The sequence below is a fragment of the Corvus hawaiiensis genome, chromosome 9 (assembly GCF_020740725.1).
Source record: "Corvus hawaiiensis isolate bCorHaw1 chromosome 9, bCorHaw1.pri.cur, whole genome shotgun sequence".
NCBI classification, from domain to species: Eukaryota; Metazoa; Chordata; class Aves; order Passeriformes; family Corvidae; genus Corvus; species Corvus hawaiiensis.
In genome coordinates this window covers 8,486,489-8,513,307 of record NC_063221.1, presented here as the reverse complement: position 1 = coordinate 8,513,307, position 26,819 = coordinate 8,486,489, and the positions used below count along the sequence as shown (strand labels likewise).

At 41.2% G+C, this 26,819-nt stretch overlaps 1 protein-coding gene across 4 annotated transcripts in view; it reads left to right on the top strand.

Annotated features, from left to right (window-relative positions):
• Nucleotides 1-26,819, top strand: part of NOTCH2 (notch receptor 2) — an 83,233-nt gene that overhangs the window by 28,262 nt on the left and 28,152 nt on the right. For 2 of the 4 annotated variants that reach the window (XM_048312450.1, XM_048312452.1), the window contains exons 6-16: nt 11,165-11,398; nt 12,206-12,361; nt 13,420-13,608; nt 14,768-14,881; nt 16,036-16,149; nt 19,425-19,658; nt 20,164-20,274; nt 21,930-22,122; nt 23,610-23,755; nt 24,373-24,492; nt 24,603-24,755. In XM_048312450.1, the coding sequence (XP_048168407.1) occupies nt 11,165-11,398; nt 12,206-12,361; nt 13,420-13,608; nt 14,768-14,881; nt 16,036-16,149; nt 19,425-19,658; nt 20,164-20,274; nt 21,930-22,122; nt 23,610-23,755; nt 24,373-24,492; nt 24,603-24,755 (1,764 nt within the window). Of the gene's footprint in view, nt 1-11,164; nt 11,399-12,205; nt 12,362-13,419; nt 13,609-14,767; nt 14,882-16,035; nt 16,150-18,186; nt 18,503-19,424; nt 19,659-20,163; nt 20,275-21,929; nt 22,123-23,609; nt 23,756-24,372; nt 24,493-24,602; nt 24,756-26,819 lie in introns of those variants that run through there. The other 2 variants (XR_007205307.1, XR_007205306.1) reach the window with 2 other exon arrangements.

Sequence of the window (26,819 nt, the reverse complement as noted above, 5' to 3'; positions counted from 1 at the left end):
ACACATCCAGCTTGGAGACATGAGAGGTGACACTGAGGCAGGGTATGAAGCAAGGAAGGTGGATAGAGGACTTGTGGAATAGTTTGGAGAGAAAGATGATATTTTTTCAAGATTAAACTGCAGTTGATGTTGACAGGAGTAAACAATAAAACATTAGTTATTCAGCGTTAAGGAAATGCATAAGTGGAGGCCCATCCTTTACACAAAGGGGGTTTATAACATTTTAAATCTTCCCTAAGGTAAGTGAAGAGGGGAGAGCTGAACAGGCAACTCTTTCAGAGTCTGTCCTGATAAATGTTATAGCTCAACAGGGCCAAACTGTGAGAATAAACACTTCAGGAAAACAAAAGCTTCCAATGAGAAAATGAGGTTAAAAAAAAAGGGGCCCAAATATGCATATCTGTAAAGAAACTTCAGCCAAAAATGAAAGGATGTTAAATTTTCTAAAAATACCTCTCAGTGTAGATATGCTGTCTTCCTAACAGTCTCTGCTTTTAAGTATTTATCAACCATTCTTGGGGAAAATTGAGTTTGTCTGCAGTTTTAGTCTTTACTTAATCTTTGTGCTGTGGGTGATGCTCTCTCATGTTTGTTAATATAGTTTGTGCTTCATGGCACAGAGAAACCAGTCCCATTCCTTGCTAGAAAAATCAAGAAGCTGTACTGCAGCTGATCAAGAAAAGTTTTGTGTAAAGTAATACTAAAGCAACCTTTACTGAAACAGTTACCATCTGCCTCTTGTAATTCCCTGACAGGTGGTAGGCTGGGCTACATAACTATGCATTTTTTTAAAAAAATACTCTTATTTTCTGCTTGCTCCCACCTTTTGTGACACTGCTTTCAGTCTTATTTCCTGCTCCTCAAACAGAGCTCACTGCTCCTTTTCTGTTGAAGTGCCTGCCTTCTCGTTCTCATTTTGCTGTTTTTTCCGTAAAGATAAAATCTTGCCTTTCAAAAACAATGATGTGAAATTCCTGCTGTCACCAATGTTTTTGTCACCTTCAAAGTTCTCGTATTTCATATGGTTATAGTGATTATCAATCTCATAAATTTGTAACTGGCAAGACAGACTCGGGTGTGTTTGTGTGAAACTGCCCCAGATCTTTCCTGTTGCGGAATGTTAACTGATTGTTGGTTTGTTTAAAGATGACTTTATCTTGTCCCAGGATACGGCCTTTGTTAGAACCAGTGTTTGTTGGGTCCTTTCAAAGCACAGTGTTGCATATGTGTAATCAAACTCCACCTTTTCAACAGTCCTGGGTGCTTTTGTGAAAGTGTGAAGTCTGTGCATGACAGGCCAGAGAATTTGGTGTAAGTGTGATTCGAGTCGAAGTTAGCCAAAAATCCTGGCTAATGTCAGGATAAAATGCCATGTGAAGGCGGTTTTATGCTGCTGTTCTGCAGCAATAAAACCAGCCTTATTGTGGTCTGAGGAGGAAAGTCTTTTCCTTCTCTCCCTGCTCCCATACACTCTTCCCTTTTCCTTGGGCTGGCTCTGGGATTCGTTGGAGTGTGCCACTTTAACTCCCTAATCTAGTAAAAAATCCTGTCCAGCTGCTTTATTTTTTTCCCCTTTCTTGCCTTTTTTCTTTTTTTTTTCTGGGATCAGGAATTAAAATTCACAGAGCAGTCTCATGGTGAGTGGATGCAGAGGAAGTGATGGCAGTCTGGGTTGAAAGTCATATGGAAGATTAGGGTGTCCTTCCACACACATAGGGAAATCATCTGAGGGTTTAAAGGATACTCAGTCATTCTAGCTACAAGTCATCTAAAGAAACAAAGCTTTAAAATGCACCTGTTGATTGTTGATCTAAGCTGTGCAGCTTTGGGTCAAGAAAGACATATGGAGAATTTGAGTGCCTAAGTGATTACCAATATAAAATGCTGTAAATGCTTAGGTTTTTCTTGTATGTCTAAGAAAGACTCCTGCTCTCTTGAAAAGTCTGCAGTGTTTCAGAGGCTCACAGTCAATCTGTCTTTGGCCCAAATCATGTTTCAGGAAGAGTGCACAGCAGACATAAAGATTTGTGTCTCCATGGAGTTAAGTCTTTTGCACAATTTGCTCCTGAAGCGGTGCATCAGAAGCTGTGGGATCGAGTCTCTGGGTTTGGGGGACACTGTGCCCACTCTCAAGTGGGTTTTGGAAGACCTACATTGTAGTACTTCAGTTGCAGACTTGGCCTGCTTGCTCCCTTTCATTATTTCTGCCCCTGTGGCTGGGAAGGCAAGACTCCCATGGCAGTTGTATTTATTTAGGCTTTGTTTTCCCCTGAAAAGAGGAGTCCAGTGAACTGTATATTTTAAAATCTAGGCGACCTTTGTCTCCAAGGGAAGCACGGTGTGCTAACAGCTGACTCCACCAAAGAACTCCAGCACTGGGAGCTAGCTTAAGCAGCAAATGTTTGTCTTGAGCAGAAAAGCTCTTCAGGCAGCAGGGCTGTGCTTTTTAATTAAAATATCTGTTAGCTTGGTCATATGCTCTTAAATACTAGCACAAGGGTTACTTTTTTTGCAGAGCTTTAGGCAGGAATTTTCAAAGTGGGGTGTTAAGGGTTCGATTCCTATTTAATTAGAGTAATATTTGTTCCCTATCTTGGTTTTCTTTGAAAATCTCAGTCTTAAACTCTGGGCAGTCATGACTTTTCTTTACTAAGAAGGGGGATAAACATCAAAAGACTAACATTTAACATTTTAATGTAAGGTCATATGCTCTGGTATTTTGTTTTTTAAAACTTTCTGTGCCAAATACTACTTTCCTCAGCTTCTTTGTCACCAAAGTATACAGTGACAAGTCACGTTAGTTTAGTGTTCCAAAAATTGCTGCCTTCTTAGAGTACTTAGAGGCTTAAAACGTAGAGGAACTAACTGTGACAATAGGTGACATGGATCATAAATATTGAACATAGCAATCTCCTAAATCATTAAATATACATCCTTGTTATTTTCTGGAGAGTGATGACGATTATGTGACAGAGAGCCCTGTCGGGGCTGTTCTCTTTTCCTCTCCTGGTTGCGTGATCCTAGGTGACGTCCCAAGACCTTTGTGTTAGCTCAGGGAGGCTGGGTCACGCTCCTGTGAGAAGTGCAGTTGTCTTCCTCAGCAGTGTAGCAGTGATGAGCTTTCTGGTGCTTTTCCAGGCTTTATTAAAAAGCATAGTGGCCTCTTTGGTACTGGCTGAGATCTGCCTGTGCCAAGCTTGACAAGTTGGCTGGTGTCACTGCAGTAGTATCTCTAAGAGACAGCTCTGAAAGAAGCCGGAGAGGGATTATGATTCGTTTTCTTCTGTCATGTTTGAATTGGCAGATACAAAGGAGCAGGGAGCATGTGGCAGCCTCCAGAGTTGGCAGCTCCAAGTTTGAGTGTACAAATGATTTGAAGTGTTGGACACAAACAGACTTTATCCTGTATGTTGTTTGTTTCTCTTGTGGCCCTTGATCTCAGTGTTGTGCAGAGCGGATGGATTTCAGAGGCATTAGAAGTTACACCCTTAGTCCTTTATCCAGTATGGATTCTGGAACACGTACCACAACCTCCTGTTTGCTTGGTGCTGCTTTTCATTTCCCAACTGCAAGCCTTGGGTGGGAGGTAGCAGTAATAAAACACCTGAGGTGTTAACAGCTGAGCTGATCCGATGACACAATGACAGCATCTAATTCAGACCATGCTGCCGCCTCTTCCCTTATGCCTTTGGTGACTTTCCAGGTCGGGAAATAACTCTTAACAGTCAAATGTGCCAAATGATCTCTTGTGGAGATGTCCTTAGGTTTTCAGCACATCTTTTATGTGTTTGGCACCAAAACAAGCTAGGCCAGACCCCTCTGGTGAGGCTAGGTTGGTGGATGTGTGCTGTGAGACCAGACTAATAGGTAACAGTTGTTGCATCTCCAGCTGACTTGTTTCTGGCAGTTCCTGTCCCTTCCCTTGTACTTAAAATGAGGTGATTTGTCTTTGGGTAATTACTGAAGATGGGTTGCTGAGATAGCTTGAGAATATGAAGCTTTCATTGTAAGTTTTGGCTCCAACTGTTAAATTTTTTTTGCCTTGCAGATCTTTTCATTTGTTTGGTATTTCCCTGATTCACTGGGTTTTCCAGAGGAGGTAAAGAGAAGGACAGAACAGAGAGTAGCTTGGTGATGTGTATTTCCTGTAGGTTACTTCTCTGTCCTGCTGCTGTCCCCAGTCATTTCACCTGCCACCACTATATTAAACCAGTCTGTCATTAGTGCATCAATTTTAATGAATTTTTAATGAATCATGTTCTGATCATTTGTATTACTGCCTCTGAAGAGTTCAGTCAGGACTGCCCTCTACCCAGTAGTCTGTGGGGAGTGATTTAGGGCAGTATTTAATGGATCAGGCCGTGCATAAGTCTCTTAAAGCCCAGAGTTTTGTATCTGGGGGTTGTAAAATCCCTTGTAAAAGCCCATTAGTTCCAGTGCATGCTTCCCATGTGGTTATGAAATTAAACTCTTTTCTCCACCATATTAGCCTAAAATAAACACAGATGTGTACTCTGCTCATTACAATTGTAGATTCATCTTCAATTGTTCAAATTCTATATTAAGCTCTTAAATTTTATGGTCTCTTTGATGGTATTTGACATCTATTTGAGATCTAATAAAAGCAAAACCAAAACCCCAGCACCTGAGGTTTGGGAATGGCTGCTACTGCTTTGGAAGAAAGATGCTGTAAGATCCTGAGGAAGGAGCACGTTTTTGAGAGCTGTGATTCTTCTTCTTTAGAAAACTCCTGCACGGGAAAAAATAGTTGGCTTCAGTCCTTTTTTCTTGGAAACTACTGTAATACTTAAGCACAGGGAAGACCTTTACTAAATACATATGCTACTCTGGCAGGTGCAAACAGTGTAGTCCATAGAATTCTGTGTGCCCTGAAATGATCGTTGGAGTTGAAAGTATCAGTCTCATTTGTTGGATTGCCTGCAGGGAGCTGTGGAGACGGCTTTGTTGAAGGGTCTAGAATTCGGATGTAATTTGGGCATCACACTTGAGATCCCTTTCAGTATTGCCTGTTTATTGCTCAGGACATTTTGGTCTGTATAAAGGTGCTGCCTTTTTCAGAGAAGTTTGAAGCTCTCTGCTTTGAGCTACCTAGTGTCAATAAAGCAAATTATGTAAACAATGAAATATTTTCTTTTGTAGACTTTGCCATGTGCTGTATCTGCATACCCTGCAATAACTAGGTATTCTACTCTTAATTAGCTGTCTTTCTCCCTTTGTGGAGAAAAGCACTTCCCTTATAAGTCTTTTAGGAAATTTTTCTCTCCATTGGTCTGTCAGATTATGAATTCTACCTCTTCTTTTATTCAGAGGAGGTGGCTTCAATACTGTAAAATGTATTCCTGACTGAGGCTGTGCCATCGCCATTGCACAACAACAAGTGTTTGCATTAGTTATTGTTCCTTGCAGTCAAATGTCGGCTCAGAGATGTTTATTTTGTTGATTAAAGCTGTGGTTGAGTAGAGGTCCCCACTGAGCTCTTCTAGGGAAGCTGATGTTTCCTCAAGGAGTGCCTGACCCAAACTTTCTGCTGCAAGTCTGTTTGCCTTTGTATTTTGCTTGGCGTTTGTGCATCGAGCCTCGCCTGCTCTTGCACAGCCCAGCTGCCTCACTTGGTTGAATCTGTCTGAAATCCCTGACTTCCTCTTGGAAAATGTAATGTTATTTTGTTAAAGCTACCACTGCCTACTGTTTCATCACCTTCTCAGTCATTAATTAGATGCTCCAGTGCGTGTGTGCATTGTTACTGAGTTATTTCAAGAAGTATGGATGGTTCTGAGGGTTAAAGATTAAATGGAATGCTTTTACAAATACACAATTCAAAAACATGGGAGCTAAAGTATTTTTCATGGATACCGTTTTCCTAGAAGGCCCAATGGTTCCATGCAATTTTTCCCCTTTCCATTTGCTGAGAAGACTCACACAGGAGCATGAGGAGACTGAGCTTTGAGCTGACAGATGTACATGTTGGGTTGCACTGTCAGTGCAGACATTTTTCTTGTGTTACAAGACAGAACTGGACAGAGGAATGTCCTTCCCCAGCCAGATGTGGTCTGCCAGCTGGCATCCTGAATATACACACGTGTGATTAGAGAGGAGAAGAAACTTGCACAGTCCTTTGGAGTGTGGCACTGATGACCTTCTGCCATGATTAGATTTGGTTATTTATACAAATACTGTTCCTTATCTCTTAGCCCCTTCTTGAGTCTTGATAAGATGCTGTTCACCTTCTCGCTTGGTAGTCCTTTGAAACTTGGATTAAAAATGCAAACAGTTCTAATGAGCCATGCTTTCTTGAGCTACACTGGTTGTATTCAAAACAATCTCTGGAACATTCTGTGAATTAAGCCACTTTTGGAGAGTTTCTGTCTATATCTGGTTTATACTTCCCAGGTAGTCCTTTCAGGAGAGCTGGTGAGCTCTTCCCTTTGTGCTGGAGTGTTAGTCTGAGATAAGTGACAAACTTCTTCAGCTACTGAGTGGACGAGGGCATAAAATCTTCTTGAAACCTGATGCTTCCGCTCACAGTGAATCTTTTAAGACCCTGAGGACCAGTTTGCAATTCTCACCAAATTACCTTTCCAGTATCACTAAACTTGTAAGATATTCTGAGTTCCAGTTCAGTCTGAGCCCACTGCTGGGGCGGTTGTGATTTTGAGAGAAATGGGACACTGCAGTCTCCTCCCAGCTCAGTTTTCAAGGAACTGATTTTTTTTTTTTTCAAGGCACAGCAAAGTATTTGCACCCTTTGCCCTACTAAATGTTTTTAGTGATTAAACTGTATTAGATCTGCTCTCAGGAGCTTTAGCCTCTGATACTCCAGCTGTGCATCAGCAGACTTTCCTGCTGGAGAGCTGTTAAGAGGCCAAGAAAATTTTCTCCTTTATGGAAAGTCTGTTCTGCCAAAGATGAAGACCTCTGATTGAACTGTCTGAAGGTCCTGCATTCAGCTGCAGGATCAATGCAGTTGGAATTGAGATTTATGCAAGCCCCCTCTAAGGTTTGGTAGGATCAGCTTTTGGAGATGTCTGGTGCTCCTTTCCAGGGTGACTGTTTTAGTGACTTGTTTGTTCAAGCTAATGCTCCTCGCTTTGTGTAGGATTGTTCTAATTTTGTGTGCTGCTTTACCTGTATTAATCAGGCTTTATTTTCTTTCTGACATGGAGAAGGACTGGCTGTTTCTCATCAATGAGATCTGGTACAACTACTTGAGGGAGGCCTTGAACCCCATGTCTGCCAAAAGAGAAGCTCCTGCAGTTCCTTGCAGTTCCTGAGGCTCTAAAAATGGGAGCAATCAAAGCAGCAAATATGTCTGACTTATTCCATATGGCTTTTCTGAGGGGAAATATGCAGGAAGTAACTTAGTTTCATAGTGGGCAAAAAATGCTAAGGGTTGAAGGCTGTTCCCTTTTTCTACTTCTAGTTTTCAATTTTGAAATACCACATGGACTAGCTGTTTACTTTGTACAAGGTCACTGAGAACCTGAGTTGGCATTTTACTGATTTCCCAGGCTCTGCAAATATCAAGGTCAGGCTGGGTTTTTATCACTTTCTTGGAGTAAATTGTTTCCTTTCTTGTTGTCTTTTACGTGTATGTTTCTACATTTCCATTAAAATATTGTTCAGTTAGTGTATTCGTACTTCACTAGTTCAGCCTATGTTTGTTGCTATGTGTCTTTTAGAAATTTAATTGAAACTAGCAAGAGCACAAGAAAAGAAACACCTACACAAACTTGCAGCTGAATGATTTAACATTCAGTAGTTGTGGCATTCAGAAGTCACTTGGTTGCGGGGATGTGTATTACACTGTGCAGTTTGTACAATCCATAATGGCCTTTGCACTTGGAAGTTGAATTTCAGTTCTGTGAATGAAGGACTTGATTCTTCCTGAAACTCTTAACAAGCAGAAAATAAGCTTGCCAACTTATATGGCTACAAATAAATATATTTAATTTTGTTACAGTTAAAGCAACATCCCATAAATAAACTGTTTCAGAGAACTCTTGTCTCATTTGATTTTAAATCTCAGTAACCTGGCAGAAGTTTTCAATTAAGAACAAGGTCTTTTCATTAAAATACTCAATAGTAAAAGCAATAGTTAATTGTTCATTTATGCCTCTTAATATATTGAATTGAATTTCCTTTGTTTTTAAAACAAACACTATTAAGCTGGGGCTCTGATTCATATTCATAATTAAACACAAATACAGTTGTGATTTGGTAGCTGCAAAAGGAGCATTAGCAATCAGAGAAGCTAAGTGAGGATCAGATTCAAGCAGCTAAAATGTGCTATGCCTTTGAGATACAGTTCAATTGCTTGAAGAAGTTTAAGCTCTGCATTTTTCTTCTCTTGTGGAGACATTGATAGACCTTTTAAAAGTTTATTTTAGTTTATGGCTGCAGAAAAATGGAATAACCTAGGACATAGGGTATTGTAAGGACATCAATGATGTCACTTGGTACTGTCTTTTCTAGAAGTGGAGAATGAGTACTAGTGGAAAAAAAAAAAGCTAGAAAAGTCCTAAATGTTGGTATTACTAGTGGCACTTGAAGTGTGAAGTCAGAACCAAGCCCTGATAGTTTATATGGGGGAGTAGTGTGCTTATCTTTGCTTAAAAAAACCTCACAAACAACAACAAAAAAACCCCCAAAAGCAAAAAAGATGCAAACTGAAAGCATGTACTCCCACACTCAATCACCCTTGCTGAAAGTCCATAGAATGTTATATTTCAGGAGTTCCCTTCAGCTAGTCAAAAGGCAAGTGGTTTTTTTGAGAGGCATCACACTGTGGAGTGGCGTGGCTGAAAACCTCTTCATGCGTTGGTGGCAGCGGCTCAGGCTGGCTGAGCCAAAAGGATGTAAATGCTGCGAGAGTTCCTCAGAGAGGGCGTCCTTTGATCTGGGCTGGGCCCCCTCCAAGAAAAGAAGGAAAATCGCTTTTATAATAAGCAAATAATGTCTTGATTATTTTTTCTTGAAGCAAGTCGATTGTGTTGAGTTGAGAGATACGCGTGACTGCTCAGAACCAGCCCCAGCTCACTGACTCTTTTCAGGGTGGCCACTGATAAGCCAACACTGAACAAACCATTTCTAGTATGACAAATGCATGGTTTGTTTGTTCATAATGCACAGAGGTGTTTTACAGATAACAATAGCAAGGGTTTGATTTCTCCCCAACTGTTTCACTAAGCAAACCGGGAATTGAAGATTAATTCTGAAAACTCTGTTGTAATTATTATTACTGTCAAAATTTTGTTATGGTTTTTCAAGTGATAAAATTATTGTTTTGAAGTAGTCCTACCAGAGAATGGAACATATGCACAGAGCACAGTTGTGCAACTTAATTTTTTAATAATAGTTTTATTTCTTTGCTACTAAGTGAAAAAAAAATCAGATCTCACAGCATCAAAGGCTAAGATTATCTAAGTACTTAGAAAACAAAAGGAATCATGGGTATAGTAGATGGTTAAACATGGTTAAGTTTGGACATTTTTAGATTCCTGTTCATGATAAATGTTCCAATTTGGCATATTGGAGGAGGATGTGTCTGTGCTCTTGCATCGTTATTTCTGTGCCATTAATGAACAAGGTGACTTATCAACATCTAATAAGTATTTTTAATTTGGCAAGCCTGAATAATAATAATTTGGAGCCCAGGTGCATTGGCAGAGAAGATCTATGGCCTGCTCTTGAATTTCTTATTCTTGGAATATGAGGGGAATTCCATGCAAATGTAAGTGTGCAGCAGATAGAGTAGCTGGAGAAGAGAAATGGAGAATCTTGTGGTAGCAGCAGATTTACTGAAGAGTCTTGACCCAACTAACAGAAAGCTGCTGAAAGATAGTGGGAGAGGAGATGGTGTCAGCTGGGGAAGAGGGGAAGGTCACATCAAACAAATTTAGTCTTACTCTCTGATAAAGAGCCATCTTCTGATGCTGTGTGCATCCTATCAATGTTTTAGGAAGGGTGGCAAAAGCAAGCTACCAAGAAGTGTAAAAAAAAACTTCAAAAAAAAAAAAGGGCAATATTTTAGTGCTTAGAGAGCTTTTAATGTAACTGAAAGGGGAGAAATAGTTTATCAAGAAGATTGTGGACTGTGACCAGCACTCTGTGGTTGCACATGTGTACCCATATGCCAGCCTGGGAAAAAATGAGCTGGTGCTCATGAAATTTTATCTGTTCAGGAAACTCAAAATGACTTGAAACTTCAGCTAAACAATTTTGGCTTAAAAATAAACTGTACAACTTTAATGGGGAAGGTGAATAACTGTTGAAGCAAATATTAATGCAAGTGGTCGGTTCTCCAGATTTTGATGTCAGAGCAAGATGGATTTCAGCAAAAAAAAAAAAAAACTTCACTAAGTGTGAATTGCAGAGCTTTCCACAGATGTGACTGTAAAGTTCAGTATCCTTTGAAAATTATTTCATGCTTACTGGTCCTTTGGTCCTTTTCCTTAAACCTCCCTGAGAGTGTTCATTGGTTTTCTTCTCTCTAATATCGCCAGTCATAAGAACATTTTTAGAGTATTTATTTTGTGACTGAAAAAAACAAAACCCCTCAACAACCAAGAAACCCCCATGTATTTGTGGTTGTCTGTACAATACCTGGGGCAAGGAAAATGAGTATTACAGGTAGAAGAGTTTTAAGAATTCTATTCTTCCTCACCGAGTAATCTTCATTGCATAATTATATAGGAAAGAATTAAGTTCTCCTGACCAGTGTTACCTTGCTCCTGGCCTGTTGATACTACTTTGGCCAAGATTTTCTTGTCATGCCATCTTCTCTCTTAGTCCCTCCGGCTGCCCTGCAGGCAGCCCTTCGTTCTTTTTGCTTCTCACCTCCTTGCAGATGTATCTTCATGTGCTATAGCCTGCCTGCTGGCTCTCACACTGTGTCTTTTTTAAGTCATTCTTTTTAAAGTCATTTGCAGTCCAGCTCCTGCTTTGGGGTCATTTAGGGATGCTAGTTGTCTTTGCCTAATTTGGTGACAGTGTTGTGGAAGTTCTGGCACTCAAATGTGCTGGAATTAAGGAGTGACAATCAAGCTGGACTACAGCATCCCCTTTGGTCATGTTGTCTGTACAAGAACCTCCATGAGTCTGAGTGTGTGAAGTGTTATTAAACCTGCTTGTTTCTGTGCACCAGGCCAGTTTTGCACTGAGGATGTGGATGAATGCCAGCTCCAGCCCAATGCCTGCCAGAACGGGGGCACCTGCACCAACCACAACGGAGGCTATGCCTGTGTCTGTGTCAATGGCTGGAGCGGGGACGACTGCAGCAAGAACATCGACGACTGCTTCACTGCCTCCTGTGCCAATGGCTCCACCTGCATCGACAGAGTGGCTTCTTTCTCCTGCATTTGTCCAGAGGGAAAGGCAGGTAAGGGCAGAAAACTTGCTTAAGTCTGGTACTTCATGGAAGGTGCTTCCTGGGGTTTATGCACTTGTTTAAAGTGTTTATTTTACACACTTCGCCACCAAACCAGGAAGAACAAAAGGAAAAGCACTGTTCATGAGCAAAGACCTGTTAAACCCCTGTAGCCTGGGACAAAGAAGTATTTGTATCAGGCTAGCAGACAAACTTACTACAGTTTAGGTTGCAAGAAAAGATCTTTTTCTAGCCATTGGCAGAATCTGTATTTGCTTGAGAAGCTGCACGTGAGTGTGACTTGCTCTATGGCCCATATAATAATTGTATGAGTCTAGAAGGCACATTTAGATATTTTTATGTGACTCCGTGAGGATCTGGGCAATCCTCACTGGTACAGTGGAAAATTTTCTGGTTTAGGTTAGGTGAAAGTGTATCTCTTAACTACATGGAAATAAAAGTGATCTGCATATCTGAATTTAAGTGAGCTTCATGGGCACCTTTTCAGCTGTCAGAAAAATTATCCTGCTGGCTTGAGAGAAGAGTTAGTTAACTGCTCCAAGGAAGCAATTTTGATAATGGTCAGTCATTTTACTGCTTCAGAAGTGCTGGAGACACCTCTAAAATAACAGAATTTGTATTTAAATATAATGTTCTTTAAGTGTGTGATGAATTCCCTATGGCTTAAGCCTGTAAGATATTGCTCAAGTTTCTAGGTGTGGGAGTCTCTATTTGAAATATCAGGACATGGAATTTTTGTAAAATACCATCTGACTGCTTCATTTCTCTTTTTTAATAAACTCTTGGATGCTTCTCTAGGTCTTCTGTGCCACCTGGATGATGCCTGTGTTAGCAATCCATGCCAGAAAGGTGCTCTGTGTGACACCAACCCTGTGAATGGAAACTACATCTGCACCTGTCCTCAAGGCCATAAGGGAGCAGACTGCACTGAGGATGTGGATGAATGTGCAATGGGTGAGTTTCTGTTTGCTCTCTGTGAGTGCTAAAATACACATTTTGTCATAGCTTCTCCACACAAGTGTGACTCCTTTCCTGCTCTCCCCCTTCCATTTCAGTGTCTTTGGTTGTGTTTTAAACCCTGTGTGAGACCTGGGGCAAAGGGCTGAGCCAGAATAGTTGTCCATGTTTGAACTGGAGTATGAAAACCAGCAAGATGCTTAACTATTCTTCCTTGTGCAAGAGGGCTTTAGCATTGTGTGGGGAGTGCATGCAAACAGATGTGATAATTAAGCTGTCCCTTAGAACTGCAGGGTGCAGTGAAAGTACCGCAGTTCATGTGGGAGCTGTAGCAGCTACGGCCTCAGTAGAAATATATCAAGGCTGTTTGACAGCCAGAATATGGCTGGATCTTTTGAGTGCCTTCCAAGACTGGTGACCACGTGGGCTTTTGAAGCTGTAGTTCTCTGATAGCATGCTGTTGTGTTGTTTTGGGGATTAACTGGACTCTTACAGACTTACTTACAGTTTTGTGAGTGCTCGTTCATGCTTCTAGAGTGTGATGCGTGAAGGTAATGCCTAACCAGCACTCATGGAAAGAGTTGGAAAGAAGCGCTTCTTTGAATTTTATTCTGTCTGCCTTGGACAAGAGTGCTGTTCCTTTTTGAAAACACACAAAGGACAAGTTTGGCTGTTTTGTGGCTGTGGCAGCATCTTGTCAGCCTCAGGAATGAAGTAAATGTAAAATATGATCTGGAAATAAGGTCTTGATAGCATCATTAGTTCTCTAATCCCTGCTAGCTGATACTTTTCGCTTAAGAACTGTCATTAGTAATGTGAAGCAGAGTTACTCCTTTGGTTCCTGGTAGTGACAGCATTCCTTCTTTTTGCCCCTGACAGGCAAGTAACTGCCACTGTTTTCTTCAGCAGCCTTTCCCCAGAAGGATGAACAGTCTTTCCCCAGTATTACTTGTCAGAAAGGAATGCCCACTGGAAAAGACCATGACTAATAAAGAGTGCTGTGGCTTTCCTGCTCTGAGGAGGGGTTTTGACACATGTATATTCTTTTCTTGCAGCAAACAGCAATCCGTGTGAACACGCCGGGAAATGCGTCAACACAGAGGGCTCTTTCCACTGCGAGTGTTTGAAGGGCTACACAGGACCTCGCTGTGAGATGGACATCAATGAGTGCCACTCAAATCCGTGCCAAAATGATGCCACCTGCCTGGATAAAATTGGAGGGTTCACGTGTCTCTGTATGCCAGGTGAGGGGAGTTTCTGACACAGATGGGACTTCCAGCAAAGGAAGAACCCAGAAGGCAGAGCTTAGGGAGGGCTGCCAGCTCTGCTGAGGTGGAACACAAAGCTGCAAAGGGATGAGGCTAAATAGTGGGAGAGAGCCTGCTGTTGTGGCACCAGCCAGGAGGACCTGGCATTTGTGTGTGGGAGGGAGAAGGCAATTAGAGGACTGAGACAGAAACCAGTCTCTGCATCAGCGAAGGAAGTTAGCCTTCTGAGCTGAGTATGTGTGAACATATTTGTTACTATACCTGGTAAAGGGCATGTGTGAGACTGACTGTGTTTTGAGGTATGCATGTGACAATTTGGGATACTGCTGTTTGGGGTTTTTCTTTGTTTGAAATATCTCAAATAATGTAAGTTCTCATTGACCTGAGGAAATAACTGTAAAGGAAGCTACTTGATTGAAATTGTGCTTGTAGAATTTGTATGGCCAATGTAACCAATGACCAGTATTAGTCTTCTATTTTGCACTCTTGATAGAAAGTGGTGAAAAAAGAAAAGGATGCAAGTTGCCAGTTGCACAGACTTATAAAGTACTAAAAATATAAATATAAATAAAGAATTGTGATGCCTGCAGGTGATCAGCTGATACCTTGACAACTACAATGAGTTTTTATTAATATAGTATTTATTATCATATAATCTGTTTTGAAAGGTGGAATTCTAGTTCCAAGTATTTCACCCTTCTTAATATTTTTCTTGTACTCTGCCATTAGCTAAAAGCCCTTGAGCTAAAACTATCTGTTGTGTTTGTTTATATACCTTTTACGTTACATTGGTATAAAGTAATATATTATTGATATATATTGATAGTATTGATACCTTTCAAAGTAATTGACATAACCCCTTCTCAAGTGGAAGAAAACATTAGGTGTGAATTCAGCATAGACTTCTGCTGCTGATGATTAGGTGAGCATCTTCAGCGACAGTGAAACCTACTCATTCAACATCCATTTTTAACCTCTGGTGTTATTCTTACCTCATAGTTTCTGTCCAGACTGCAAACTTGCAATGGAACTCTACTTAGACTTTCAGCACTGGTGTAAGAGGCAGTTAGACTCTCAAGGGCACTTTCAAAGGCCTTTGGTCACCTCTTCTTATTTATTTTTACTTTTTTAACAGGTTTTAAAGGTGTTCACTGTGAAGAAGATATTGATGAATGTCTGAGTAATCCCTGTGTGAACAATGGAGTGTGTCTTGATAAAGTCAACCGCTTCCTCTGTGTCTGTCCTCCTGGTGAGTTCTTATTTCTGGAAGCTTTTCCTGCTTCACCCTACCAAGAACTGCACAGATGTTGTGGGTGATATGTTTCTTGTGAGTTTCTATTGTGAGTTTCTGTTGTTCTTAGGGCAGCACCTGTTTGAGTAAGTTGCAATTGCTATTAAATAAGAATAGTCCTGTATTGGTTCCAATAATATTGTGCCTGTAACTGGGTAAGCATTGAGAAACACACAGTTGGACACCTCATCCAAAAGGGAAGTTGGCAACACAAGCTTCTGTTATTGTGGAAATTTTAGTGAGATTCTCAACACATTTTAAAGATCAGACCCTCTGCATGCTTCTTGTCTTTTTCTGAGGTTTTTAGGCAGAAGGTGATTTTGCATCAGTATGGTTTATGCTGCTTGCATGAGGAGGGAGGTGGATTGGGCTTCACTAGAAAAGGAAGAGTGCTGAGCTGAGGGATCAATGTTAGCTGTAGGGTGAACATCACTTGTCTTCTTCATGGCTTACAAAAAATTTCGAGTTCAGAATATACATGACAAAAGCCTGCTCACATCCCTTCTTATTGACTAATGATGTTCAGGCTCTTGCTTTGGTTCCTTCCTCCAGGAAGAATTCCTGATTTTTTTTTTTCTTGGAGTGCCCAAGGTTCTGCATCATCTGACATCACCTGTCAATAGTTTGTTAGCTATTTCAAGAAGTGTTTTGAAAGTTACAGTGCTATATTGTACCACATTCCATACTGCTGTAGTAATTCTAGTCTGAAGGCTTTAGTGATGTATTCACTGTTGTTTTATTTTTAGCTACTTGCTTCGATTGCCTGAAAGTTTTTTATTGGTGGGCTCTCAGTTTTACAGGCAGGCATACTGTCCAGTGGTGGACACCACTTGTGCTCCATCTGCTTTATTTCTGTTTGACTTGGCCATCTCAGTTTTCAAGCTGAGGCTCCTTTGACCTGGAAGACAGAATCTTTGGATGGTGGGTTGGATGAGGAACCAATCCACCCAGGGCATGGTGTGTGTGTTTAATGATGCTGTTGAATGTAGATTTGCTGATCTTATATTTGGGTGGGTTTGAGGATTTGCTAATAGATAATTCCTGACAGTGCAGCTGTCTATATGAACTCCTTTGAGTGATCCTGGATTTCCTTCTGTTTCTCTGCCTTGCAGGATTCAGTGGTGCTGTGTGTCAGATTGACATAGATGACTGTTCCAGCACGCCGTGTCTCAATGGAGCCAAATGTATTGACCACCCCAACGGCTACGAGTGCCAGTGTGCCACAGGTCAGTCTTGTGTTCAGAGCCCCTGGATGGACATAACATGTAACCTAAATACGTGAAAGGCTGGTCACAAAGATGTCAGTGTTCTTTCTTTCTTTCTCTGAAATGCTGGCTGTTTGTTGCGAAGCTTTGTCTACTCCTTTGTGCAAGGAAGAGTATTTAAGTAGAGAAAGCCTTTCACTGGTGGCAGTTAAGTTTGCAATTAGTGGGAGTTCTGGTCTCCCTCTTTCAGCACCATCTTTTGCTTCCCAGAAGATGACAGCTTCTTCTGTATTAACTATGGGTTCCACATATGGAAAAACATCAGTGCGAAGGCTATTATCTGTGGCTTACCTTCCTTTCGCCCAAGTCAGATAATATCATGTACAGTTCAAAACCAAGAGATGGACAGAGCAGTGCTACTGTGCATTCTGATTTCTGTTGCATCAGGCTATTTAATGTCAAAAGGCTAAGACTGAAATGCAGTAACAGTTGTGGAAGAAATACCACATAGTAACTGCCTGCCAAGGAATAGTTGAAATGATTTGTCAGGTATCACACAAAAATTTTGATAGAGCTGTGGCTGGAACTCAGGTGGTTTTTTTAAATGCCTGGTAAATTACGTATTTAGAAGCATCAGGTTTAATTATAGGATTTTGTTATCTTTTGACCTCCAGGGATGATGTAGATATGTTTTTATCTTTGTTTTTACATCTGGTCAAATAAGAGGGTTCAGAGCTGTTATATTCTAATTCTCAGTAAGGAACTACTCTTGGTTGCTTTCAGTCAAGGGTGCCTGATACACTGCTCATGATACAGATTCAGGTATGAAATGCATTGGCTTTAGCTCTTCCATTAGGGAAGAAGCTGAACGATTCCTGGAGTTATCTTAGTCCCAGCAATGTGCAGTGAGGTTGGTTAGATTTATGTGCAACTTTTCTCATTTTGAATCATTCCAATTAAAAAATTAAGATAAATTTGACTTCACTGCACAGAATGTAGGAGAGATTAGCCTAAAAATAGTCTGCCTTTTCACACACATGGTCTCTACCATTCCCAAAGTTCCTGAAGAGGCACTGAATTTGTTGGAAGAAGGAGAATGCAGTAGTTCTGACCAGGAGAGGAATAATTACTGTGGTCAGAATTTTCCTTTTGATTACTTCATGTGACAAACTAAGCAGACACTTGCAAAAAGAAGAAAAAGCTCAAATCTTATCCAAACTTGGAAACTGTCTTAGTCTTTCTCAAGCTGATGTGTGTTCTGGTTGCTTTCATTCACTGAGAGTGCAGAGCTTATCAGGCCTAGGAGGATTTGGGTCGTGGGGAGGAGGACAGTGTAGAGAGATGTGCCTTGAAAAGCAGATTCTGAATTTGGCACTAAAACTGCATAAATCACCTCAGTACAGAAATTCTAGATTTCCCACCTGAGGAGGGAAAACAACTGCTTCCATGAAGGCAAATGATGTATGGAGCATTTTTAGGCTGAAAGCAACCAAATGCATGTTACTGAAGCAGCAGTTCTTAGTAAAATCCTTGGTTAAATCTTTGACTGAAAATGGAAGAGGGACTCTGTGTTAGGGCTGTTTTCCATCCTGTCTGAAGGATTCTCATGTTCTATATTCAGATGTTTTTTTCCTAGTCTAACTCTTGTCTGCAAAGAGAGAAATCATGTTTTGGTGAGGTATGTTCAGTTATAAGAGATCCAGGAAATATACCTGATCTAGAAGTGGCTTAGTTGAGCCACAATAGCAGGCAAGGTAATGACTTTTGAATGAACGTGTGCTAAGTATTATATTTAATATTGACAGCCTTCTATAAGACTGAAATGTGGAATTCTTCATGGGGGTAGGTCAGTTACTGGACAATAATGTTTGAGTATGTTCTTGCTCTATTAATCTCATAATACGAGTGATATGTTTGTTCCCTGAATGGTAATCGCCGGCTGCTGACGTGATTGAAAACTGCAAAATGTTTGGCCAAATGCTGTACAGATAGCTCTATTTACTGCTTGCTTTTTGTCTTTTCTTTCCCTTCTGGCATTATTCCACTTCTCCTTCCCAGTGGTAGATCATGGCTTTTCTTTTCTTGAGTTGTTTCAGGTCCTTCCTGTTTTATTTGTCTCTGCTCTCTTTTTTTCCCCCCTCTGCCACTGTTTGTCCCCTTATCGGTTTGTTTTTCCTCCTTCCCTAACATCTTTTTATATCCATCTCTCTAACTAGCTTCCCTTCCCTCTCCCCACCCACTTCCACACCCATTCATCCAAGCATACGTTCGCAGAACTTGGAAATGTTAGCCGTCACCTGGTATGTTTGACCACAGAAATAACCACAAACCTGTATGAAAAATGGGGAGCCTCTTATCCACTTATAATACTCAGGTGAGAACCACTCTTCAGCTGTTGAAATTCCCTGCAGCTTGGTTTGTATCAGTCTCCAGTTGGTGTCTTGAAATTTGAAGTTCTACCTTCCTGATCTTCAGCTGCTGGAAGGCAGCATGAGCTGTTGCTCCAAAACTGCAGCTCTGAAAACCATTTATTTGAAATTGTCCTTGTCTCATATATCTCTGCTCCGTCATGGAAAACAGGGCTTTTGAGGGAGTTGTTTGCTGCTCTTAGCTTCCTGAACCCTTTAGCCCTTTTTGTGCATAGGTTCTGTCTGTCTCTGTTGCTCAGGATGTTTCCCAGCTGAAGCAGAATGAAACTGGCCAAAGTATTGCTTGTTTCATTCCTCCTAACCAAGAGGTTGCATGCAGCCTTCAATAAATTTGCAGTTGGTGCTTGATTCCAGTTACTCAAAAGTTTCCCAACGAAAGAGGCAAGAAACTTTCTAATAAGCAGAGCTGCAGAAGCTTTGACCATGAGCCAAGGGAGCTCCCTTGGGAAGGTTTCAGCAGCATCTTCACAGTAATTTCTCATTCTAACAAGGTCAGCCCCACTCTGTCCCCCTCTTACTGTGTAGAGGAAATAATGGCAGGAGTGTGCCTTCAGATAGTTTATACTGATGCAAGTAAATATTTCTGTTGGAGATTTACATGTTTCCTCTCATGGCTACTGTTTCAAATAAACTGAAGGTGACCACTTCCAATGCCAGGGTTCTCCATGCATGATGTTATTCCGTAATGCTGTGAACAGTGGAGAGTGTTGTGTTCCAGAGCTGGAAATGCAGTTGAGGTGCCCAGTTACTCTTTGTGCTCTCTGCCACTTTGCTGATTCTTGATACAATTCTTTCCATACCTGCATTATATTCACTGCAGCATCCTACCAGTTAACTTCTTACTTATTCCTGCTCATTTGTCCTCAGGTTTTACTGGCCTTCTCTGTGAGGAGAATATCAACAACTGTGATCCTGATCCTTGCCACCATGGGGAATGCCAGGATGGGATTGATTCCTACACGTGTATCTGTAATCCTGGCTACATGGGTGCCATATGCAGTGAGCAGATAGACGAGTGCCACAGTAATCCTTGCCTCCATCAAGGGCGCTGCATCGACTTGGTCAATGGCTACCAGTGCAACTGTTTGCTGGGCACCTCAGGTACATAAAACCCAAGTGGAAGGCTTGGAGTCAAACAGAATTCAAGCATGTAGTAATTTCTTGTGTGCTTTGGTGTGTGCTAAATTTGAGACAGGTTATGATATGAGAGTATCATTTTCACATTACTTTTCCTTGCTGAACTTTGGTGTGCTTGCCTGGATTGCCTAAGCCTCACTGGTACTGCAACTGATCTTGGGAGAATTTGCTTCCTCTTTACTCCAAAAAAATCAGGCACGCAGAAAAATTAGGCATAGCGTTCAAAAAGGTTTATTCCTTTGTTTAAATATTTAGTACAAGTTAAGGATCATATTCAGTGAGCACCCAGTGACTCAGGTGACATTCCTTGGTGTTGCAGTGCTTCTGCATCATCACCTGTTTAAGTTGCCCCCAATGTAACTTTGAAGCAGGTGGGATTCTTAATTTGGCTATTTTGGGGAAATAGCTTTGTTGCCTTCTTTGTAAGATATGCCCTCCTTATTCCTCTAACTCCTTTTTTTTAATCCAGGAGTAAACTGTGAAAATAACTTTGATGACTGTGCCAGTAACCCGTGCATTCACGGGGACTGTATTGATGGCATTAATCGCTACAACTGTGCCTGCAAACCTGGATTTACAGGTAAAGTCAGCTATCCAAGAGCTCTGAATTGTTTTGAAGATAGTTATCCGAGTAGCCAGGGAAGCAGTTCTTTGCATACTGACTGCAAGGGATTCAGTTGGTATCTCGGTAAATCCTTCTAATCTTTGGATCTTAGCGTCTTACATTACAGCCAGTTCTACTAAGCAGAAAAATGGCCTAATCTGTGCTGTGAAATGCCATTCTTGTTAGGTAATTAAGTCCAATTCATGGTTCTTGGTTTTATAACACATAAACCCACATGACTTTGGTTTATTATTTACAGCCTCTTTCCAGGGACAGAGAGACTGTGGACAATATGGAGAGGTTTTTGATTAGACACTACCTTGGGCTTTGACCATGAACTGTATTTCTATTTCTGTGAAATCAAAGCATTAACTTGGTGTTCTCATGAGTTGCTTCCCACTCTGAAGTCTCCAGATGAACAACCTGATTTTTTCAGTACTTTTCTTTCATAGCATGGTCTGTTCTGTTTTTCTTTTTAAACTATAAAATTTCTCTGGTACAGTAAAAGTGGGGCTGAAAAAAGAAGTGGTTAGACACTTCTGGATCCATGTTTAGAACTTTAAGTCAACATCAGGACTCTTTCTGACGACTAAAGTACATCTCACCACTGCTTATAGGGGACTTTGTGTTTTGAGCCATGGAAGGTAATATAAAATAATTGTTGTAAGGCAGCTGGTACTGTTCATAACAGTTTTCTCATCACGTTTGTCACTGTTTATTAATTAATGATTCTGATTAGAATAGATCTGAAATGCATTAGAAAGAGCATTAAAAGGTTTCATGTGTCTTGTGCTTTTCTCTTGGGGTCTTTCTAAACTTCTGATGCTCCTTCCTTCCTGCGGCTCTGGCATGGTGGTACTCTTAGTCCCCAGAACAAGATGAGGGCTGATCCTGATCACTCATGCCTTCTACTCTTCTTCGTTGCTGGCATACCATATTTGTTATCCTGCTGAATTTCTTACTGTTGTGCTGTTAAAATAATTCAGTAATATGATGAATTGGCATATTCCAGTCTTTAAGGAGCTGGCTTGCCTGGGGTCTTGTTACTCTGTCATTTCCTTATGTCAAAAATGCTTTCAACTTACTGCATCATTCACTCTGTTTAGCTTTCCAGCCTCACAAGGCCTTTTGGTCACTACTTCAAGGATCTTGCAGTCGTAATCAGAGGCAGGCAAAACAGGAAACGGTGTTTTTTAGAGCCCCTTTTGCGCAATAAACCACAAGAACTGTATTTACTGCAGACATTTGGGCAGTATTGGTTGTTCAAAGGGTAGGTACTTCAAAACAGAGGAGCAGGGCTGTGACAAGTGGAGCTCAAGAGGTTTGTTGCAAGCATGATACAGCTGAGTGATTTTTGTTTTCCTAATCAATATTAACCGGTGATTTTTAGTGGAGATTCTTGAATGGTTTATAAATACTGGTTGAGTGCAAGTGCTGTTTTCCAGGCACAGGAAAGTGCTGCATCTCTCAGAAATGCTTCTCTTGGCTTGAGTTAAAGCACGGAGGCATGTGAGCTCCATGCTGCTGCATTGGCTTCCCTGGGCTGTGTCTCAGTGTGTGTTCTTGCAGATATGCAAAGCAAACACTCTTTTAAGAAATGCTGCCTAGTAAGTGCTGTTTTTTCCCTCTAGGCCCCCGCTGTAATGCGGACATTGACGAGTGCACATCCAGCCCTTGCCACAACGGTGGGACGTGCATCAACGAGGTGAACGGCTTTCGGTGTGTGTGTCCTGAGGGCTTCCACCATCCCCACTGCCAGTCCCAGGCAGATGGCTGCCTCAGTAACCCCTGTGTGCATGGCAACTGCACACACATTGCTACTGGGTAACTACTCATTAAACCTACCTGCTGCCTTCTGTATTACTGTTTCTTGCTTTGTTCAGACTTCCTATTTTTCTGTAATTTCTCAGATTAGGATCCCAATTTATCTGATGCCCATGACATAATCACAGTAAGGTGTAGACCTTCATTCACCAGCTGCAGCCTGGTGTTTCAGCATAGATTTTTCTGTCCCGCCTTGTGTTGTTTGCTGGTTTTGCATAGGCATGTAATGCAGGGTGTACTGCCACCATCTAGAGGGAGGGTTTGGTGATTTTAGTGGGTTAAGTGAGTGCAATTAAAATAAAGAAATGGTTCCAAATTAAATCTTTGGGGAGCAGCAGGAATCTATTCCATCAAACTCTTAAAGCATCGAGCGTGGGGACTATCTTTATTAGCTAGTGCTGTTCTTCCTAACCAAACACTGTATCAAGGAACAGGCTGACAACTTTTGCACTAGGGATGGATATTTGACTAAGGACACTTTGTCCAAGGCTGAGATTTTGTTTGCTTTACTCATATTGTTACATGTCTGAGAAAAGAAAGGAAAATTCTCTCTGGCTATTTTGATGGCAGTAGTTGCTTCTGAATCTTCCCATCCAGGAAGACAAAATGCTGATTTTGGGAGCCCTAAATCAGACTTCTTTTTGGTAATGGTAAGGCTGGGGCTGTTTTGTTTGTGAAATTTCTCAACTATACATGGAATAGCCTCCTAAATATGTGCCACATCCTGGGAAGTGTTGTCAGCACTTGGGCAAGGAAGTGATTTACTGCTGTGGGTAGCTCTGCAGGGCAGGATGCAGCACTTTCCCGGGAGCTGGCAGGAAGGCTGCTTTTATTGCTAATTCAGCCTCCTTGTAAGCTTGGGAAACAGATTTTTGTCCATCTCATCTGTCATCTGTCACCTGCATTTACATTTATACCCACGTACACCTCACAGTGTGCCAGGTAAAAGAAGCCATGTTTGTAGGGCAGGGAGAAAGGCCAGTGTGTGTTGTGTGGCCTGAGTCCAAGGTGATTCACCAAGTCCTTGGTTCTACGTCATATGGGTGGAGTGTGCTCTACTTCAGATTTTGAAATGTGATGGAGAAGATTGCTCCTGCTCCCAGCCAGCTGTTTTCATTTGAAACCACTATTTGGTATTAAATCAGTCTAGTTATCTTTGGAACCTATTGTTCCCCTCCACTTTTTTTTTTTTAATTTTTTTTTTTTTCTGTCTTTGTTTGAATATGTTGAGATGGTCTTATCAAAGCAGAAACATATTGCTGGTTGACTGAACACTGTGAAAACTGTAACGAGGGAAGTGTGGTTTTAAGGGAGGGTTTATTTTCAGTATTTTCAAAACTATACAGCTGGAGTAAGCAATCTAAAATAACTTAGGGCTCTTCTAAAGAGAGTTCTTCTGGTTTTCTCTCCAAAACTAATCTGCAGGAGAAACTGGTAGAGGAGTAACTTCAGAATGCTCTAAAATTAGTGCTGTTTTGCCTTTCAAGGTACAAGTGTGTCTGTGATCCCGGCTGGATAGGAGATTACTGTTCAACAGAAGGGAATGAATGTAAATCAAACCCATGCCAGAATGGAGGAACTTGTGAAGATCTGTTGAATGGATACAGATGTACCTGTAGGAAAGGATTCAAAGGTGAAAATTCAGAGAAAAGTTTGTTATCTTTTTCCTTTTTATTTCATTGCACTTTTAATGTCATTTCTTTTCTTGGAAATAGTAATGAAGATGGGAAATGCCATGATTGTATTAAGGTAAAGTACAGTCAGTTTGTGTAGACATGATACAGTAGCAGAATACTTAGCAAGGGCTTGTCTAAGCCTTGTTTGGACTCATTAAGAAATGTCCTGTTGGAAGGTTAGCTTAATTTTCCTTGTAAACTATGAAATTTACATAAATGCACTGGAAATTGGAGGGGCATTAAACTCAGGATGACCATGGCTGCTTCTACACTGAGCCCATGAGGAGTGCTCTGCTCTCCTTTTCCTTCTGCTGTGATTTTTCGAAACGTGGCAGTGCTTTACATAAATGCACTGGAAATTGGAGGGGCATTAAACTCAGGATGACCATGGCTGCTTCTACACTGAGCCCATGAGGAGTGCTCTGCTCTCCTTTTCCTTCTGCTGTGATTTTTCGAAACGTGGCAGTGCTTTCCACTGCCGTGTGGGATAATCATGTGAGTTACAACTTTTTTGTTCATTCTTCCAAGAAGCACCAAGCTCTTAGCAGCATATTCTTCTGCTTCTGCTCTCCAGGTGTGAACTGCCAGGTGGTGGTTTCTCCTTGTTCCCCTAATCCTTGTGAGAACTCGGGAATCTGCCAAGAATCTCCTGACTCTGAAGGCTACACCTGCCAATGTGCCCCTGGCTGGGAAGGTAAAATGGATGGGGAATGTGCTGTGCTTTCAGTGCTGAGCAGTGCTGGCACTGAGCCTCTTGGCTATTGCTTTATGAGGGATCTCACTGCTGGACTCTCCATGTTTCAGGGGAGAGATGTACGGTGGATATTGATGAGTGTCTCTCCAAGCCCTGCAAAAACCATGCTCTGTGCCACAACATCCAGGGCAGTTACCTGTGTGAATGTCGGCCTGGCTTCACTGGAGGGGACTGTGACAGTAACATCGATGACTGCCTTTCAAGTGGGTATCAGCACATTGTTCTATGTTTTCCAGTTTTTCCCAGAAATAATTTTGCTGACTGCTGGTTGACAGATTCTGAAAGGTCTTTTATAATCTCTTGCCAAAAGAAAAAACCCACAAACTTCAGCATGGTAATGTCTGGGGCAGTCAAAATCCATCGTGTTTGGCTGCTGGAAATGGACCATAGTGTCCTAACTGATTGCAGTTGTTACTCCCAGATCCTTAACTTGAAAAGGTCCTTAGAGTTTACATACTTTAATAAGAAGCACTGTTAAGTGTAGAATTATATTTGCCTGAAATTTTAATACATCAAGTTAAAGTGCCACTGCAGGGCTTACCTGTATTTCAACGTTAAGTTTGATTGAGGTGTGGTGGGAATCTGGGGTATAGCAGTCTTTCCTGAAATGTCTGTCTGACATAGATATTCTGGGAAGAGTGGGTCCTGTTGCAGTTCCAGTTAATCCATATTTGAAAACAAATTAAGCAGCAGGAGGGGCCCTCTGTTCTAGAATAGGTATCAGTTGCAGGAGGGTAGCCCATACACTGATGAGTACTGAAATGGCTCAGATTGCAAGGGAACAAGTATTAAGTTCATGTCCCTGACGCTGCTATTTACAAGGGAAACCAAATACATAGTAGCTTCTTTTTCTTACTGGGCATATTCTATATCATCATCAGATAAAATCAGAGTCTCCTGAGAAATGTCACGTGTTTAAAAGTTCATCTGTTACTATTTGAAAAGAGCTTTATCAAACCTTGGAGGAGTTCACAATGCTGTAATTCTTAGATTGGCCAGGTCTTTAAAAAAACCCAACCAAACCAAATGAACAAAAAAACCCCAAAACAACTATCCCAAAACAAAAAAAAGCCCGCAATCCCCTACTTTTTACTATCAGCTTAAAACCAAAATGGAGTTTTGAAGACTTTAGGCGTGAACTTAGCAAGTTGTGTTTTGCATTGGAAAAATGTAAATTCATGACTGCTGTAGAGAGGGATCCAAACAAGTCTGTTAGCAAAAGTTACCGTGGGAGCCCCCAGAGCAGCACTGCTCAAAGAACTTCTGAGATGTCTGGCTCAGGCTGAGCTTTTGATTCCTTCTTTCTGAGCAAACAGGTACAGTACAAAAAGTGTCACGGTGCAGTGACCCAGAGCTTTGCTTGCTGAAGCCAACAAAATTATTGCCTATCCTGTTAGTTTTTGTGTGGGTGTCTGAAGATAAAAACGTTTTCCAAGTGTTCATCTTGCTCTCTCAAACAGCTGGGACATCTCTCTCCCTCCTCCTAAGTGTTCTGAGAGCTGTGAGATTCACCCTGTGCTGTCTTAGGCAGCACACCCATGAGGTTGAAGAAGCATTTCACATTACTGCTACAGCTGATTTCATTTAGCATAACAAAAACCTTCCATGCCTTGAGCCAAATGTCTTTAATCTATGAAGCAAACAAACCCTCCAACAACAGGAACTTATTGAAAAGTTGATACCCGAGTCTCCTTCTGTCAGTAAATGTGTGGCACAGAGAATTAATGCACAGCTTTTGGCTTCACTCATACAATGGCTGACTGCCACAGACACAACATTTTATAGCTGCCAGGGGTCTTGCTTTGAATGTGCTCTCTCTCTGCAGTAGTCAAATGACCTTTAAATAGATGCAGGTGTGTCTCATAATACACATTTTTAACATGTGAGCATATTTCTCAGTCAATAAATGGGCTTTAATTACCTTTCACATTTCTTTTCTTCATTTCCCAGTAAACAGAATTATCTTGTACTTATGATAAATTGCAAATTTTCGGTGGAGTCTATTTGTATTTTCAAGTTCCTATTTTAGTGGTACTTAAAGATAGTCCTAAATCCAAAAAAAGGTTTGGTAATCTGTTTTTCAACCCCCTTGCTTTCTCCATTTTTTCCTCCCCCCTCCCAGTTTCCCTCTCTGCCTTCATATATTAGGATTTTGCTCTGTGGAATGCAGAGTAGAAAAGGAATCTGGCTTCAGGAATGTGGGTCTTAAATCCAAAAGTGGAAGGAGAAAAGCAGGAAGAAATTATTGAATGGCAGAAATCTTTCTG